The following is a 14,149-nucleotide window of genomic DNA, read 5'->3' as shown; positions in this document are numbered from 1 at the left end:
AGACAGAAGAGGGAGGCAGATAACAAAGCCATAAAAACTGGGTGGTCTGGGGCCAGACGGCTTGCCTCCTGGCTTTGACATTTTCTTTTCTTTTTTTTTTTTTTTAAAGATTTATTATTGGGACACCCAGGTGGCTCAGTGGCTGAGCATCTGCTTTTGGCCCAGGGCATGATCCTGGAGTCCCAGGATTGAGTCCTGCATTGGGCTTCCTGCACGGAGCCTACTTCTCCCTCTGCTTGTGTCTCTGCCTTTCTCTGTGTCTCTCATGAATAAATAAATAAAATCTTTTTTTTTTAAAGATTTTCTTTTTTTTTAAAGTAATCTCTATACCCAACGTGGAGCTCAAACTCCCAAGAGTCCTTGGGATCAAGAGTTGCATGCTCCACCAACCGAGTCAGCCGGGCCTCTGGTTTTGACATCTTCTAGCTGTGTGTGTAGACAAATCAGTTAACCTCTTTGAGCCTCAATATCCTCATCTGTAGAATGGGGATACTAAACACTTCTATCTCAGATGCTGTGAAGACATAATTGGCCAATGAGCCTAAGGCACTTAGCACAGTGCTTAATTCATATTAGCTGTGTCCACTATCCTGATGGTCTAGAAGCCTGGAGGGATGGGGGGTCTGAGATGGTCTGGCTGAAAAAGCCCCCAGCTCATCTCCTCTGAGCCACAAGGTGCTGCCTGTCAGACGTGGGCAAAGCAGCAGGGACCTGGTCCCAGGCCCCACCCCACCCCACCACGCTGAGGTCCCAGCCCCCACTCTCACCTCTGCTGTCATCTTGGCAATGAGCCCAGCAGAGATGGCTCCACTGAGCACATTCCTCCTCAGGCTGGGGTTCCTGGGGTCCTTGAGGTTGCTGATTCGACTGCGCACCCGGTTCCGGTACTTCATGTCCGTGCTCTTGAGCTCCTGGTAGATATGTGACACGGTCAAGGACCAGCGAGCCACTCATGGAAGGGCACAGAAGGACAGGGAGCCACTCACTCCCTGAAGCCCGAGGAGCCCCAGGACCATCTGTTCCCCTCCTTGGACTTGAACAGGGATTGGGCATCTATGTGGCCTCTGACTCCCAGAGTGGAGCTCTTGCTCGGGCATTTGGGGTCAGCTATGCATCAGGGACAGGAAACAGCTTCCATGGTGAGATCAGGCCATAGCAAGCTCTATGGTGTCAGGGACCCCAGGGATGGGCGTCCTGGGTCTGTCTGAGCCTTTTGAATAACTCAGATGAATCACATTTCTTTGTGCCTTGGTTTCCTTATTTATAAAATATGGGGCTATTCTGAGGATTCAGCAAGCTACACCTAGCATGATGCACCAGCCTGGTGTCTGGGACATCACGTGCTCAACATTTAGGGCCTGGTAAGATGAGGACAGTGATAAAACTCATCCCCAGTTTCAAAAGGCCTCTGGAACCAGCTATCAGAGGAAAACATAAGATTAGGAGCCTCATGTCAAAGGCTCAAAGAAGTATTACAATCAAGACACCATTTTGTTCAATCTTCAGTCGTGTTCCCAACATAGTCGAGCACAGATCCACCTCCCCCCCACCACCCCCTTTTCCCCTAGGAATACCTAGTAGCAGGTCGTGGAACCCACTTTGGGAATTGCTGGTCAGAGTTACTTCTCTCATTAATAGATAAGGAAGCTAAGGCTTGGGAAGGATGAGGGCCCTGCTCAAGGTCACAGGGCAGATTCCCGGCAGAGACAGGGCTGGAAGCCAGATCCCCTCCTGCCAGTAAGGCTCCCTCCACTCCCACTGCAGGAAGTCGCCCCTGACCACCGGCCGCAGGGACTTCTCTTCCCAGGCAGGCGGGCGCAGCATCCCAGACAGGTCGCCCGCCCCGCCTCCCTTCTCTAGCCTCCGGAGGAGCCCAGGGAACACAGCGCATTGTCTTGGTCTCCTCCGCCAAGCAGAACCAGGAAGACAAACCCTTTGCTGGGAAGAGCCATATACGAGAAAGAGACTGTGGGGAATATGGACACATGGAACAGCTGACTTGCTAGAAGCGGTGGGAGGGAAGGTGGTGTCATCTATTTTGTCTGTTATTGCTGTTTTAATGTTGTTTGTATAATAACAACATGAAAAGAAAGAATATGCCACAATGCATGTAAAAGCCAAAAATTTTGTTTAAAAAAAAAATCTGTGTTTGGGGGCAGCCCCGATGGCCAGCGGTTTGGCGCCACCTTCAGCCCGGGGTATGATCCTGGAGACCCAAGATCGAGTCCCATGTCAGGCTCCCTGCATGAAGCCTGCTCCTCCCTCTGCCTGTGTCACTGCCTCTCTCTCTCTCTCTGAGTCTGTCATGAATAAATAAATAAAATCTTAAAAAAAAATTCTGTGTTTGGGATTCCTGGAGGTGTGAATCTGCTTGATAGGTGGGGACAGCAGGCCTGGCAGTACTGTCAGCAGCCTCTTCCTGACTCTGTCTCTGTTTCCTGAGATCCCAAGGCAGGACGAGGTGGAGCACAGGCCCTGGGGTCACTGACCCCTTCAGAGGTACGGTAGTGCGAGGTCACTCCAAACAGGGCAGATCTTTTTAGGACAGAGAGCATTCAAGCCCTGGAGCTTATCCTCCCCCTCACCCTCACGTCCCATCCTCTAAGAACAAAGAGGTAAAGGGCTTAATACAGCTCTGATTTCCTGTCCTTCAGAAGAGGGAGGAAGGGAAGGAGGAAAGGCCAGGAGTGGCACCGGGTACCAATCACTGGCCTTTGTTTCAACCTGGGCTTGAAGGTAGAAGGGACCTGTTTGGAGGAACGACCGCTTGGAGAGGAAAAGATGAAGCTCAGGGGACGCGTGGGTGGTTCAGTGGTTGAGCATCTGCCTTGGGCTCAGGTTGGGATCCTAGGATCCTGGGATCAAGTCCCACATCGGGCTGCTTCTCCCTCTGCCTCTGCCTCTCTCTCTCATGAATAAATAAATAAAATCTTAAAAAAAGAAAATATGAAGCTCAGGGTTTTGATACCTTGTGCTCTGTGTTCCTGAATCAACTGGGACTGATGAGAATGTACTTGGTGATGTGTTGAACAGCCCAAGATGCGCTGGTTAATAATTAAATGATGGTGGAGAGGACTTCCCAGCAAGCACGTTTGAAGATATACAGGTAGGCCTCACACAGGATGTGGCAGCAGGTGAGCTTGTTGACCATGGTCAGACCAGACTGGACCAGGGACCCTCCCCAGCAGACCTGATTGAGCTCCCTGGGTAGCCCAGGAGGCTTAAAAGGGTCACTCACATCTTAAAAGGGTCACTCACATCTCAGTGTGACACTCAGAACCCCTCTCCCTGGGAGATTTGTCCCCCTCCCTCTATACCCCTTTGAGATGCAAAGCTTTATTTCTCCAGCAAAAGATATTCCATGCATTCATTCAGTGGGACACTGCAGAGAGGGATTTTCTTCCCCAAATAACACTCTTTTGGTGCAGGGGGCCCACATGACTCGGTGGTCACCTCCTCTGTCTACAAAGCCCCCTTGTAAAGAGGGCAAGAACTCAGGACATGGAATCCAAAGGCCAGGGTTTTCAATCAAGCCCTGACACCCAGTAGTTCTGAGCCTCAGTCTCCTTATCTGTAAAATGGAAACAACAGCCTCTGCCTCCTAGAGACTGTGAGAATTGCCAGAAGCAGGAAGCATCAATTGCCCATCACAATGCCTGGTATGGGGATCCCTGGGTGGCGCAGCGGTTTGGCGCCTGCCTTTGGCCCAGGGCGCGATCCTGGAGACCCGGGATCGAATCCCACATTGGGCTCCCGGTGCATGGAGCCTGCTTCTCCCTCTGCCTGTGTCTCTGCGCCTCTCTCTCTCTCTCTGTGACTATCATAAATTAAAAAAAAAAAAAAAAAAAAAAAAAAACAATGCCTGGTATGTAGTTGGGATTCAACCTTCAGAGGATGGAACAGAGGAGAAGGCAGAGGATGAGAAAGGCTGCACTCCCTGTCGACTCTGATACTTGACATCGCAACCCAGCCAGGTGACAATGTGGCCTGTCTGGCACAGGGACTGAGCTCTCAGGCTCTGGAGTCACACTTTCTGGGTTCAAATCCCAACTCAATCACTACTGTCAGCTGTATGAGCTTTGGCAAGAGACCTAACCTCTCTGAGCCAGTGGCCTCCCTTGTAAAATGGGATTCATCAGGGGACCTACCTTGTGGGATTGTTCTCAACCTTGAACAAGGTACTGCTTCTAAACAGCTTAGCAAGAGGCTGGCAGGTGCAAGACTTAATACATGTTAGCTAGAATTAAAAACTCTAGTTCAGAGGCAGAGCAGGGGACTGTCTCCAGGACCCTTCCCCTCCCCTTCTCCCCTTCAGTGTCCTGGGTCCCTTGCACTTGGGAGCCCCTGCTGCTGGACAGTCCAGGCACCCACAGCCCTGGCACAGCTCAAGGATATGATCTTCGATTTCCGATGCCATCTTGTCACAGTTGACTCCATAGTCCTTGTAATCATCTAAAAGAGATTTGGGAAGCACAGGTGTCAGCCAGACATGGTGTTGGCAGTGGCGCCTGCCCGTACAGCGCCCTGCAGTGTCCTGTACCACTCCTGAGAAAGACCGCATCTCATCTGCCCTTGGGAAACCCTTCCCTCCTCCACCCCTGGCCCAGGCCCTCTCACCTTCGGCCTTCAAGGCTGCCGAGAGCATCTCCACACACTTGTCCCGCACAGAGTCCCCTGTGAGATAGCAGGGTGCCAGGAGGCAGACGGAGGGGGCAAAGGTGGGGGTTGAGGGGCTGGTGGGTGTTTTGGGGGTCTCTGCTTTCGATTTGCCGCTGTTTGATCTGAGGATGACAAACAGAAACAGACATTCTGACATTAAGCTAATAAAGCCTTCGCTAAGCACCATTCTGGATGTTTCCATGGGTGAGCTCCCTTAATCCTCATGACAACCCCATGAGGTAGGTGCTATTTTTAGGCACTTGACATGGATCATCTCATTTAATCCTCACAACGCCTCCATGAGGCTACCTGCTATTCATATCTCCATATTAGGCTTGCATTTTAAATTTTTTTAGAATTTATTTATTAATTCATGAGAGACACAGAGAGAGAGAGAGAGAGAGGCAGAGGCAGAGACACAGGCAGAGGGAGAAGCCCGCTCCAGGAGAGGAGCCCGACGTGGGACTTGATCCTGGATCGTCAGGATCAGGCCCTGGGCTGAAGGAGGCGCTAAACCGCTGAGCCACTCGGGCTGCCCTAGGCTTGCATTTTAAAGTGAGTTGTAGATAGTCCCATTTAGGATAATTTGACTCTGGTCACACATCTGGAAGCCAGAACCTAAACCCAGGCAGTTGAACTCTGGTGCCCAGACTCTTAACCAATCACTCTGCTCTGCTGGTTACAGAGTATTATCACTACACCCAAAACTATGCTACCGGGACGCCTGGGTGGCTCAGCGGTTGAGTGTCTGCGTTTGGCTCAGGGCATGATCCCGGGATCTGGGATCGAGTCCCATGTCAGGTTCCTTGCATGGAGCCTGTTTCTCCCTCTGCCTGTGTCTCTGCCTCTCTCTCTCTCTCTCTCTGTGTCTCTCATGAATAAATAAAATCTTAAAAAAAAAAAAACTATGCTACAATCCGTTAGACACCATGCTAGCTGCTCTACCATCTCATTGAACCACATACTCACTCATTCAATGAATATTTACTAGGTCATGTGCTAAGAACAAGGGGTAGGGCAGAAAAGTCAGGAAAGCTCCGTCCCGCGAGGAGCTGACAGTCCAGTGAACAGTGAATTTACCACCACTGAAGAGGGTTGGCTTTTACCATGTGCCAGGCACTGCGCCAGGCACTTCAGGAACATTTTCTAATTTAATTCTCATAGTAATCCTAGGAGGTAGATACTGTTCTCCTCCTCGTTTGCAGATGAGGGGAAACAGAGTTACACCACTGAGATTTGAACCTAGGTCTGCCCAATTCCAAAGTCTACTCTTAACTCCTGTGATACAGTGCCTAGGAGTGACCTCATTTGGGTTTGGGCTTAAAAACTCACAAATACAGGGCAGCCCCGGTGGCGCAGTGGTTTAGCGCCGCCTGCAGCCCCACGGTGTGATCCTGGAGACCCAGGATTGAGTCCCATGTTGGGCTCCCTGCATGGAGCCTGCTTCTTCCTCTGCCTGTGTCTCTGCCTCTCTCTCTCCTTCTGTATCTCTCATGAGTAAATAAAATAAAATCTTAAAAAAAACAAACTCACAAATACAGGGCAGCCCGGGTGGCTTAGTGGTTTAGCACCACCTTCAGCCCAGGGTGTGGTCCTGGGGTCCTGGGATCAAGTCCACGCATGGAGCCTGCTTCTCCCTCTGCCTGTGTCTCTGCCTCTCTCTCTCTGTCTCTCATTAGTAAGTAAATAAATAATCTTTAAAAAAAACCACTCACAAATACAGAAGCGTCTGCTTTTGGCTAAGGGCGTGATCCCAAGGTGCCTGGCATGGAGTCCTGCATCGGGTCATGTGTGTACATATATACATACATGTACAGATGACTGGAGGGATAACTGTGTGTCTTAGCTTGGGCTGCTATAACACCACAGCCTGGATGGTTCGTACAATAGATATCTCCCACAGATCTGGAGACAGGGAAGTCTGAGGCCCAAGTGCTGCTCAATTCAATTTTCTCCCTTGTAGACAACCTCCTTCTTGCTAGCTCCTCGCATGACAGAGGGTGAGCAGGTGTCTCTCTGAAGGACACTAATCCTATTGGATCAAGGCTCTACCCTCATGACCTCATTTAGCCTTCAGTACCTCTATAAAGGAAGGCTCTATCTCCCAATACAGTCAATTTGGGTGTTGGGGCTTCAACATAGGAACATTCAGACTCTAACACCTTATAATAGCAATTATCCCTCTGAGACCGGGTTACAGGAGATTTCAATCTCTTCTTATGCTTATCCATATTTTATAAATCGTCTCTGAATGGTATATGTACTTTTGTAATGAGAAACACTTTGGTATTTTTTTATTTTTTTAAGATTTTATTTATTTATTTATTTATTTATTTATTTATTTATTTATTTATTTGAGAGCGAGCGAGAGAGAGCATGAGTGGGAGGGAAGGGAGAGCCATGGGGGTCAATCCCCAGGATCATGACCTGAGCCAAAAGGCAAATGTTTAACCAACTGAGCCACCCAGGCACCCCAATTTAGTTTTTTTTAAAAACATCTGAAAAAGAGGATCCCTGGGTGGCTCAGCCGTTTAGCACCTGCCTTTGGCCCAGGGTGCGATCCTGGAGTCCCAGGATCGAGTCCCGCGTCGGGCTCCCGGCATGGAGCCTGCTTCTCCCTCCTCCTGTGTCTCTGCCTCTCTCTCTCTTTCTCTCTCTCTACGTCTATCATAAATAAATAAATAAATCTTAAAAAAAAAAACATCTGAAAAAAAATCTGATTATCAGGAGTTGCTACTCTAAGCTGATGGCTCAGATAGGTTTCCTGTCTTCCTGTTCTCAAGGAGCTAGCAGCAAAGGTGGAAGCAACTCATGTATCCAGTGAAGATGAACAGATATCATGGAAAATAATACAATGGCATATTTATTCAGTCACAAAATGAATGAAATCCTGAAATATGCTGCAACATGGGTGAACTGCCACGAATGGAGGACATTATATGTGAGATAAGCCAAATACAAAAGGACAAATACTGTGTGATTCTACTTGTATGAAGTACCTGGAATAGTTAAATCCAGGGAGACAGAAAGTAGGATGGTGGCGTGGGTGGTGGAGGAAGGGGGAAATGGGGATTTAGCATTTAATGGAGCAGAGTTTCAGTTTGGGAGGATGAGAAAGTTTGAGGAGATGGATGGTGGTGGTGAGTATACAACGATGTGGATGTACTTAATGCCACCATACACTTAAAAAATGGTTATAATGGCTAAATTTTATGTCATGTATACTTTGACAAAAAGAATCTATATAGGAAGCTCACTGAATAAGCATAACCATACAACTTGAAATATGCAATGATACCTAATCTGTTTTATGTCTTTGGTAAATCTTAATGCATTCGAATGACAAAATATCTTTTTTTCCTATGGTGGAAAAAAAGGTTAAAATACACATTTTGTTATATATATTTTATCACAATAAAAAAAGTTTAAAAAAAAAAAGAAAATGAAGTACTGATATATGTGACCAAAAAAACTAGGCTGAAACTCAGACTCCAGCTGCTGTTGGTCCCTCTCAAGTCCTTGCAAAGAGGGTGGTGGGCAATGGAAGAGGCATCCTCCAGCATTCCATTGGTGACCCGTGCCAATTAGTATCACCAGGCCAGCCCTCAGTAACCGCATGGCCTAAGAAAGCTCAAAGAGGTCACACACTGCAGTGCAATGCAGTCCAACAAATTGCACAAGGGCTGGGGAGCAAGAGCTGCCTGCTGGAGGGGTGGACGGGAAAATGCACTCTTGGCAGAAATGCACAGACGAGGGAAACCTGGGGTTTGCATGGGCGATGTTCAGGGCAGCTGGAGTGTGAGGGGGGAGGGGGCTGGAGAGAAGGGACGCGACAGACTTGGGCTTGCTAAGGAAGGTAAAAACCAAAGCCACCGTTTATTGCCTGTTTGCTATTTGTTGCTCTCCATAACCCTGCGAGTCAAGTTGCTGGCCCCATTTCACAGATGAGAGGATGGAGTGACAGTTGCACAACTCCCTCCATTTCAGAGCTGCTCCTGCACTACTCTTGCGGTGGGTGCCAGGCAGTCAAGATGCCTCCACCTTTATCTCAGTAACCCACCAGGATCCACCAGCCAGCCTACAGGCCTCCTAGGAAAAACTGACCAATAGGAGTTGAAGAAATTAGGGTCCTTTCCTACACACCAGAGTCTTAACCACATTGAGCCCTTGGGGGAGGTCCCAAAGGGCTGCTGCATTTCTTAATTCCAGGGAGCGCTATTCATATTGTCAGCTGGGAACCTCCCAGAGTTGTACAGTGCACAGCGTGGGCAGCTGCACCAGGCAGCTCTGGAACTATGGATGTGCTTCTTCCCTTCAGGAAGAAGATGCTGAGCTTCTGAAAAGTCAGACCCATGGAGGCATGTCCGAGAGTGAAGCTGACTGAGTAGTCTAGGCTTTCCAGTGTTAAAAATCTGGGGTTATAAGATCCAATATCCAACATCCTGCTGGGCACTCTTCAATGTAGATTCCTCAGGAGAACTCCTTGTTCCTCAGCCCTTGCTGTTTGGCTTGACCTTGGATGCCCCCTGTCACCACAGACACCCTTGGATCACTGGGACTTTTGTGTTCTCTGGAACCTTGGGGCTCATCAAAGGTGCCCCAGTGCTGCCTCAGGACTGAGGTGGGCTGGGGAAGGAAGGCTCTGCTCTTGCAAGGTTTCTATTTTGAATTACGAACAATTTCATCCAAAGGGATTTCCTAGCTTTATGTTTTAAATGCAGTTTGAACCTTTCTGTTCTAGAGGAACTTACCCTGGATTCCACCCAACCCTGCCTGACAACTGATGGCCTGGCAGCAGGGCACAAGGTTGGGAATCTGCAGGAGTCAGATTTCAGTGGGAGGGAAAGGTGTGTGGGTGAGGGCAGGCTGGAAAAGGTGTAGATTCTAGAGCCTAAGGGGCTGCCTGCAACCAGAAGAAATCTCCCTGCACTCAACCCTGATCCTGGCCACCAGGCTCTCACCTGCACAGGTGTAACTGCCCCGAAGCTGGTCTCCCAGCATCCTCTTCCCCTTATAACTCACTTGCCACACAGAATCCTGGGGGAACCCTTTCAAAACCTCAACAGCATCAAGTCTAACTCTTCACTGTGGCCTCCCAGCCCCTCGACATTGGCCTCTGCCTCCCCTCTGACCTAATCTCATGCCATGCTCCCTTTCAGGTCACGGAAGACCCTCCCCCAGCTGCTTCTTTCTCTTCCCTAACTACACTCCCCACACAGCCTATTCCTGCCCTTTAATTCCCTAGCACATCGTGACCTGGTTTCTTTCATTCATAGCACTCACCCAAATCTAGAATCTAGAATTAACAAGCAGTGTGTTTATAAACATTGTCTGCCTCCATCTCCAGATGACAGGTTCCAGTGTACAGGGACCCCTTCGGCTGGTTCACCACTGTTTTCCAGCACCTGGAACAGCGTTCGGGGCCAACACTCCACCAATCTTTGTTGAATGAATGAATCTAGGACGAGTTGAGGGAGTTGGCCACAAAGAGATAAAAGGCACATCCAGGGGCCTAGATACAGTTGCATTGGGTGGGTGACACATCCTCTTTGGAAGGCTGGTGACCCTGCTCCCTGGAATGAAGGGAGTGATCTCTCTCTGAGGCAGTGCCAACTCCCACGACCCAGGCCAGCCCATCCCCAGTGGTGATGGAGGCCCGGATTCCTCCTGGCACTGGGTCTCACTGACCTGCATGCCCATCACCACATCCGCAACGTCAGGACTCACCAGTGAGGAACCATCAGGGGAGCTGGTGCATGCTGCTTGGGAGGCATGAGAACAACAACTTTCATCTGGGGAATGTCTACATGGGGTGGCATATTCCTTAAGAACCCAAGCTGCTCCAGAGTGAAGCTCCAAGGCTCAAGGCCTGACACCACCACTTTGTAGCTATGTGACCTTGGGCTAGAAATGGGGATGACACCGGTACCCATCTTATAGAGTCTCTGAGAGGATTAAAGCATCTAAGAGAATTCTAGTAATGAAGTGTTAGCCAATCTACATAGATTACCGCACTAAGTCTATTATTACCAAGCATTATGCACATACGGAGCATTTATATGGGTTGGGAACAGTGTTAAGCATTTTGATACCTCGTTTAATCCTCATAATGAGGGGTTCATAATTATCCCCATTTTGCAGATCAATAGACCGAGGTTCAGAGAGCTGAACTGACTTATCTGAGGTCATCCAACCACCAAAAGGCAGAGTCACACCACAAACCTAGATCTGCCTGCCTTCCAAGTTCTTTTCAACACATTGTCTCTAAAAGGCTGAGAAGTTTCCCAGGTTAGACTGCTTGTTGCATTTACCACTCCCCCACCTCCCAAACTCCACCCCCCACCTTCCTGGCAGGGCACTCCCAGCCCCCTCCCTTCCCTTGGCTAGGAGCTGGCTGGCTGGAATTCATGTCTCCCTGCATTTCAGGAAGCCACGCTCATTTTGCTTTCATTGCACAGGATTGGAAACTGTGACAAATTGCAGGGAGGGCATCCCTGGCGGGGGTGGGGCGTCGGATTTAAAGCATTTAAAATTTTTTTTCATTTATTTATTCCTGAGAGACACACACAGAGAGAGAGGCAGAGACACAGGCAGAGGGAGATGCAGGCTCCATGCAGGGAGCCCAATGGGGGACTCGATCCTGGGACTCCAGGACCAGGACCTGGGCTGAAGGTGGCACTAAACTGCTGAGCCACCCGGACTGCCCTGGGGCGTCGAATTTATCAACCGCTTCCTTCTGCTCCCCGGATGTGCCAGCGCCTGCCCCAGCCTGGGATCTGACATCATCAAGCCTTTAGAAAAATTCTCCCGCCCCAGGTCGGAGCTGAGGCACCTGGAGGCCCGCTCGCTGCTCCTGCCGCGCCACCTCGAGGACACTGGGGTCACTACACCACCAGGCAAGCCTCGCTGCCGGTGAGAAGCGAACAATTCAGACAGCTCGGCAAGGGCAGCGGATAAAGTGCAACCTTCCTCCTCCACCCAGGGGTGCCCTTCGTGGTCTGCTCCCTGATGCTCCAGCTCCCTTCCCCGAGCACCACGCTCGCTCACATCACTACACCTTTGCATGCTCCAGTCCCACTGCCGGGCCTGCCCCCTCCTGGCTTGCCTTTACCAAGCAAACTGCTCATCTTTCAATTCTGAGCACAAATACAGCATCTTCCATGAAGTCTTCTTCGACTTCTCAAGTCATACTGAGACGCTCTTCCTATGTTCCCACCGAATGTTATATCTTTGAAAAACATTCTTAAAAAGCATTTGAAGAACAAAAACAAAAAAATATTTTGGTGTCTTGCCTCTATGTTAGTGATCTGCTGTATAAAGGCAGAGATCATGAGTTTATATCTTTGCCTGGGCTTAGGGGCTGCACCTGGTTGAGCTCCAAATGTATTTTGTTTGCCCTACTGTGTCTTAGGAAAATATGAATACATTGTCAATATTTAAAATTGGAAGTTTCATATGAAAATCTAGATGTCCAGCTTTCCTTAAAAAATAGGAAGACATGGCATGCTGGACCTGCATTTCTCCAAAGCAACAAACAGCTGGGCCAGATAGTGACGGCCCCCTTCAGACAGACAAGTACCCTCCAGGCTGCTGTGGTCTCCACCAGTCACCTACTGTGTGCACATGACCTTGGTCCTTGGAGGATGTTAGGTTTGCAAGGAGGTGCTCAACGAACATGCTCACCAAATGCATGGATGGATGGATGGACAGATGGGTGGATGGATGGAAAAATGGAAGAGAAAGATGAAATCAAGAGGTAGAGAGTGCAGGAAACAGTCTGGGTGGTAGGTAAGGTGGAGTTACAAGACATGCTTGTATTCCTTTGGATTCCCCACCCCAATACAGAACCAGCAGGAAATGGCACAGCTGCTCTAAGGACAAACATATTCTGCTTGACTGGCCTTCAGAAAAAGAATGCATTATGGGAGGGAGTCAGAAGACTTCAAGGTTATGAGGCAAAATCAGGAAAGGAGTATGGAAGTATAAATCCTTACACAAACATGAACTGTTTTTATTATAACATCACACCCAGGACTGGACTAGTGGTCAGTGCTTCCTTTTGGGATAGAACAATTCTTCATTATGCAGGGATATCCTTCATGTTCCAGGACATTTAGCATCTCTGATCCCTGCCTATTTAATGCTGCTGTGCTCCTTCCCCTCTCCCATTGCAGACTGAATGCTTGTGTCTTCTATAAACTCATATTTTGAAGCCCTAACCTCCAATGTGATAGCATTTGGCGGTGAGGCCTTTGAGAGGTAATTCAGTGTAGATGAGGGTGGGCCCCATGATGGGAGTACTGTCCTTACAAGAAGAAAAGAGACCAGAGCTCGCTTTGTAAGTGTGTGTGTTGTGCAGACACAGTGAGAAGGTGACCATCTGTAGGCCAGGGATAGGGTCCTCATCAGGAACTGAGTTGGCTCACACCTTGATCTTGGCCTTTTCATCCTCCAGAACTGTGAGGAATAAATGTCTGTTGTTTAAGTCACCTAGCCCACATTCTGTTACAGCAGCCTGAACTAAGATACCCTCCAAGTCATGACAACCAAAAATGCCTCCACAAATTTCTAAATGACTCCCTATTGAGAACCACTGGTGTAGAACCAGGACGACCCTGGACATTGCCAAATGACCACAGAACTCTTCTCTTCAGAGGCATGATGTGGCCTCAGACTCCTTCTCCAAGCAGAACTTCCTGGAGCCTCCACTCACCAGCTCGCACTCAGCAGCCATTTTGGAACAGAGCAATCCAGAGGCCCCATCAACATCTTCAGATGTTTAATCTTCAGAAAGCCTTAAACAGCCTAATTTTTGTGCCTCTTCTTTTCTATCCAGTGGTAGTCTTACTGGTACTAAAATAACTGTGCGCCTCCACATATAGTCTCCTAGAAGCCAACACCTGGTTACCCCACCATCCAATATGGTCCCTGGGCACGAATCATTAGCTTTAATCCACTTCTAATCCACTGCCTCCTGCTCTAACCTCTCATCTCCCCCGGACCACAGTTCACATTCCCTCTTTCAGTCATAATCTCTCGTTAGTGATCTCATCAAGTTTTGTGACTTCAAATGCTAGATACATGCTAATGGGTCTGAATCTTAGATTTCTAGCCCAGATGTTCTTCTTTAATCCTAGCTTGGTATAACCTAAGTATAAGGTATAACCTATTCAACTTCTCCATCTGCATGATTAGGAGACCCCTCAAACCCAACACATCCAAAACCTGAGCTCCAGCGTCTCCTGTCGCAGCCTGATTGACACAACAATCTTCCCCCATTCTGTCCTTTCAGGTCCTCAAGCAAAAAGTCTTGGAGTCACCTTGATGCTTCAGATTCTCTTGTACCCCTCCTCTCAAACTATCTCTAGAGTCCGTCACTTCCCCAACCTGCACTGCTGCCACCCTGGTCCAAGCCACCATCATATCTTGCCTGAACTTTTGAAAAGCCTCCTGGCTGGTCTCTGCTCTTGGTCTCTGCTCCTGCCCTCAG

At 48.9% G+C, this 14,149-nt stretch overlaps 1 protein-coding gene across 2 annotated transcripts in view; it reads right to left on the bottom strand.

Moving 5' to 3' along the window:
• TCEA3 (transcription elongation factor A3) overlaps window positions 1-14,149 on the bottom strand; it is a 42,678-nt gene that overhangs the window by 8,921 nt on the left and 19,608 nt on the right. For both annotated transcript variants that reach the window (XM_038531636.1, XM_038531635.1), the window contains exons 6-8: window positions 4,618-4,781; window positions 4,396-4,452; window positions 768-922 (exon numbers count right to left, since the gene is read on the bottom strand). In XM_038531636.1, coding sequence (XP_038387564.1) covers window positions 768-922; window positions 4,396-4,452; window positions 4,618-4,781 — 376 coding nt within the window. The remainder of the gene's footprint in view (window positions 1-767; window positions 923-4,395; window positions 4,453-4,617; window positions 4,782-14,149) is intronic.

Source organism: Canis lupus, chromosome 2, assembly GCF_011100685.1.
Source record: "Canis lupus familiaris isolate Mischka breed German Shepherd chromosome 2, alternate assembly UU_Cfam_GSD_1.0, whole genome shotgun sequence".
Taxonomy (NCBI): domain Eukaryota; kingdom Metazoa; phylum Chordata; class Mammalia; order Carnivora; family Canidae; genus Canis; species Canis lupus.
Note: the sequence above shows the minus strand (reverse complement) of the source record. Positions and strands in the feature narration are given on the sequence as shown.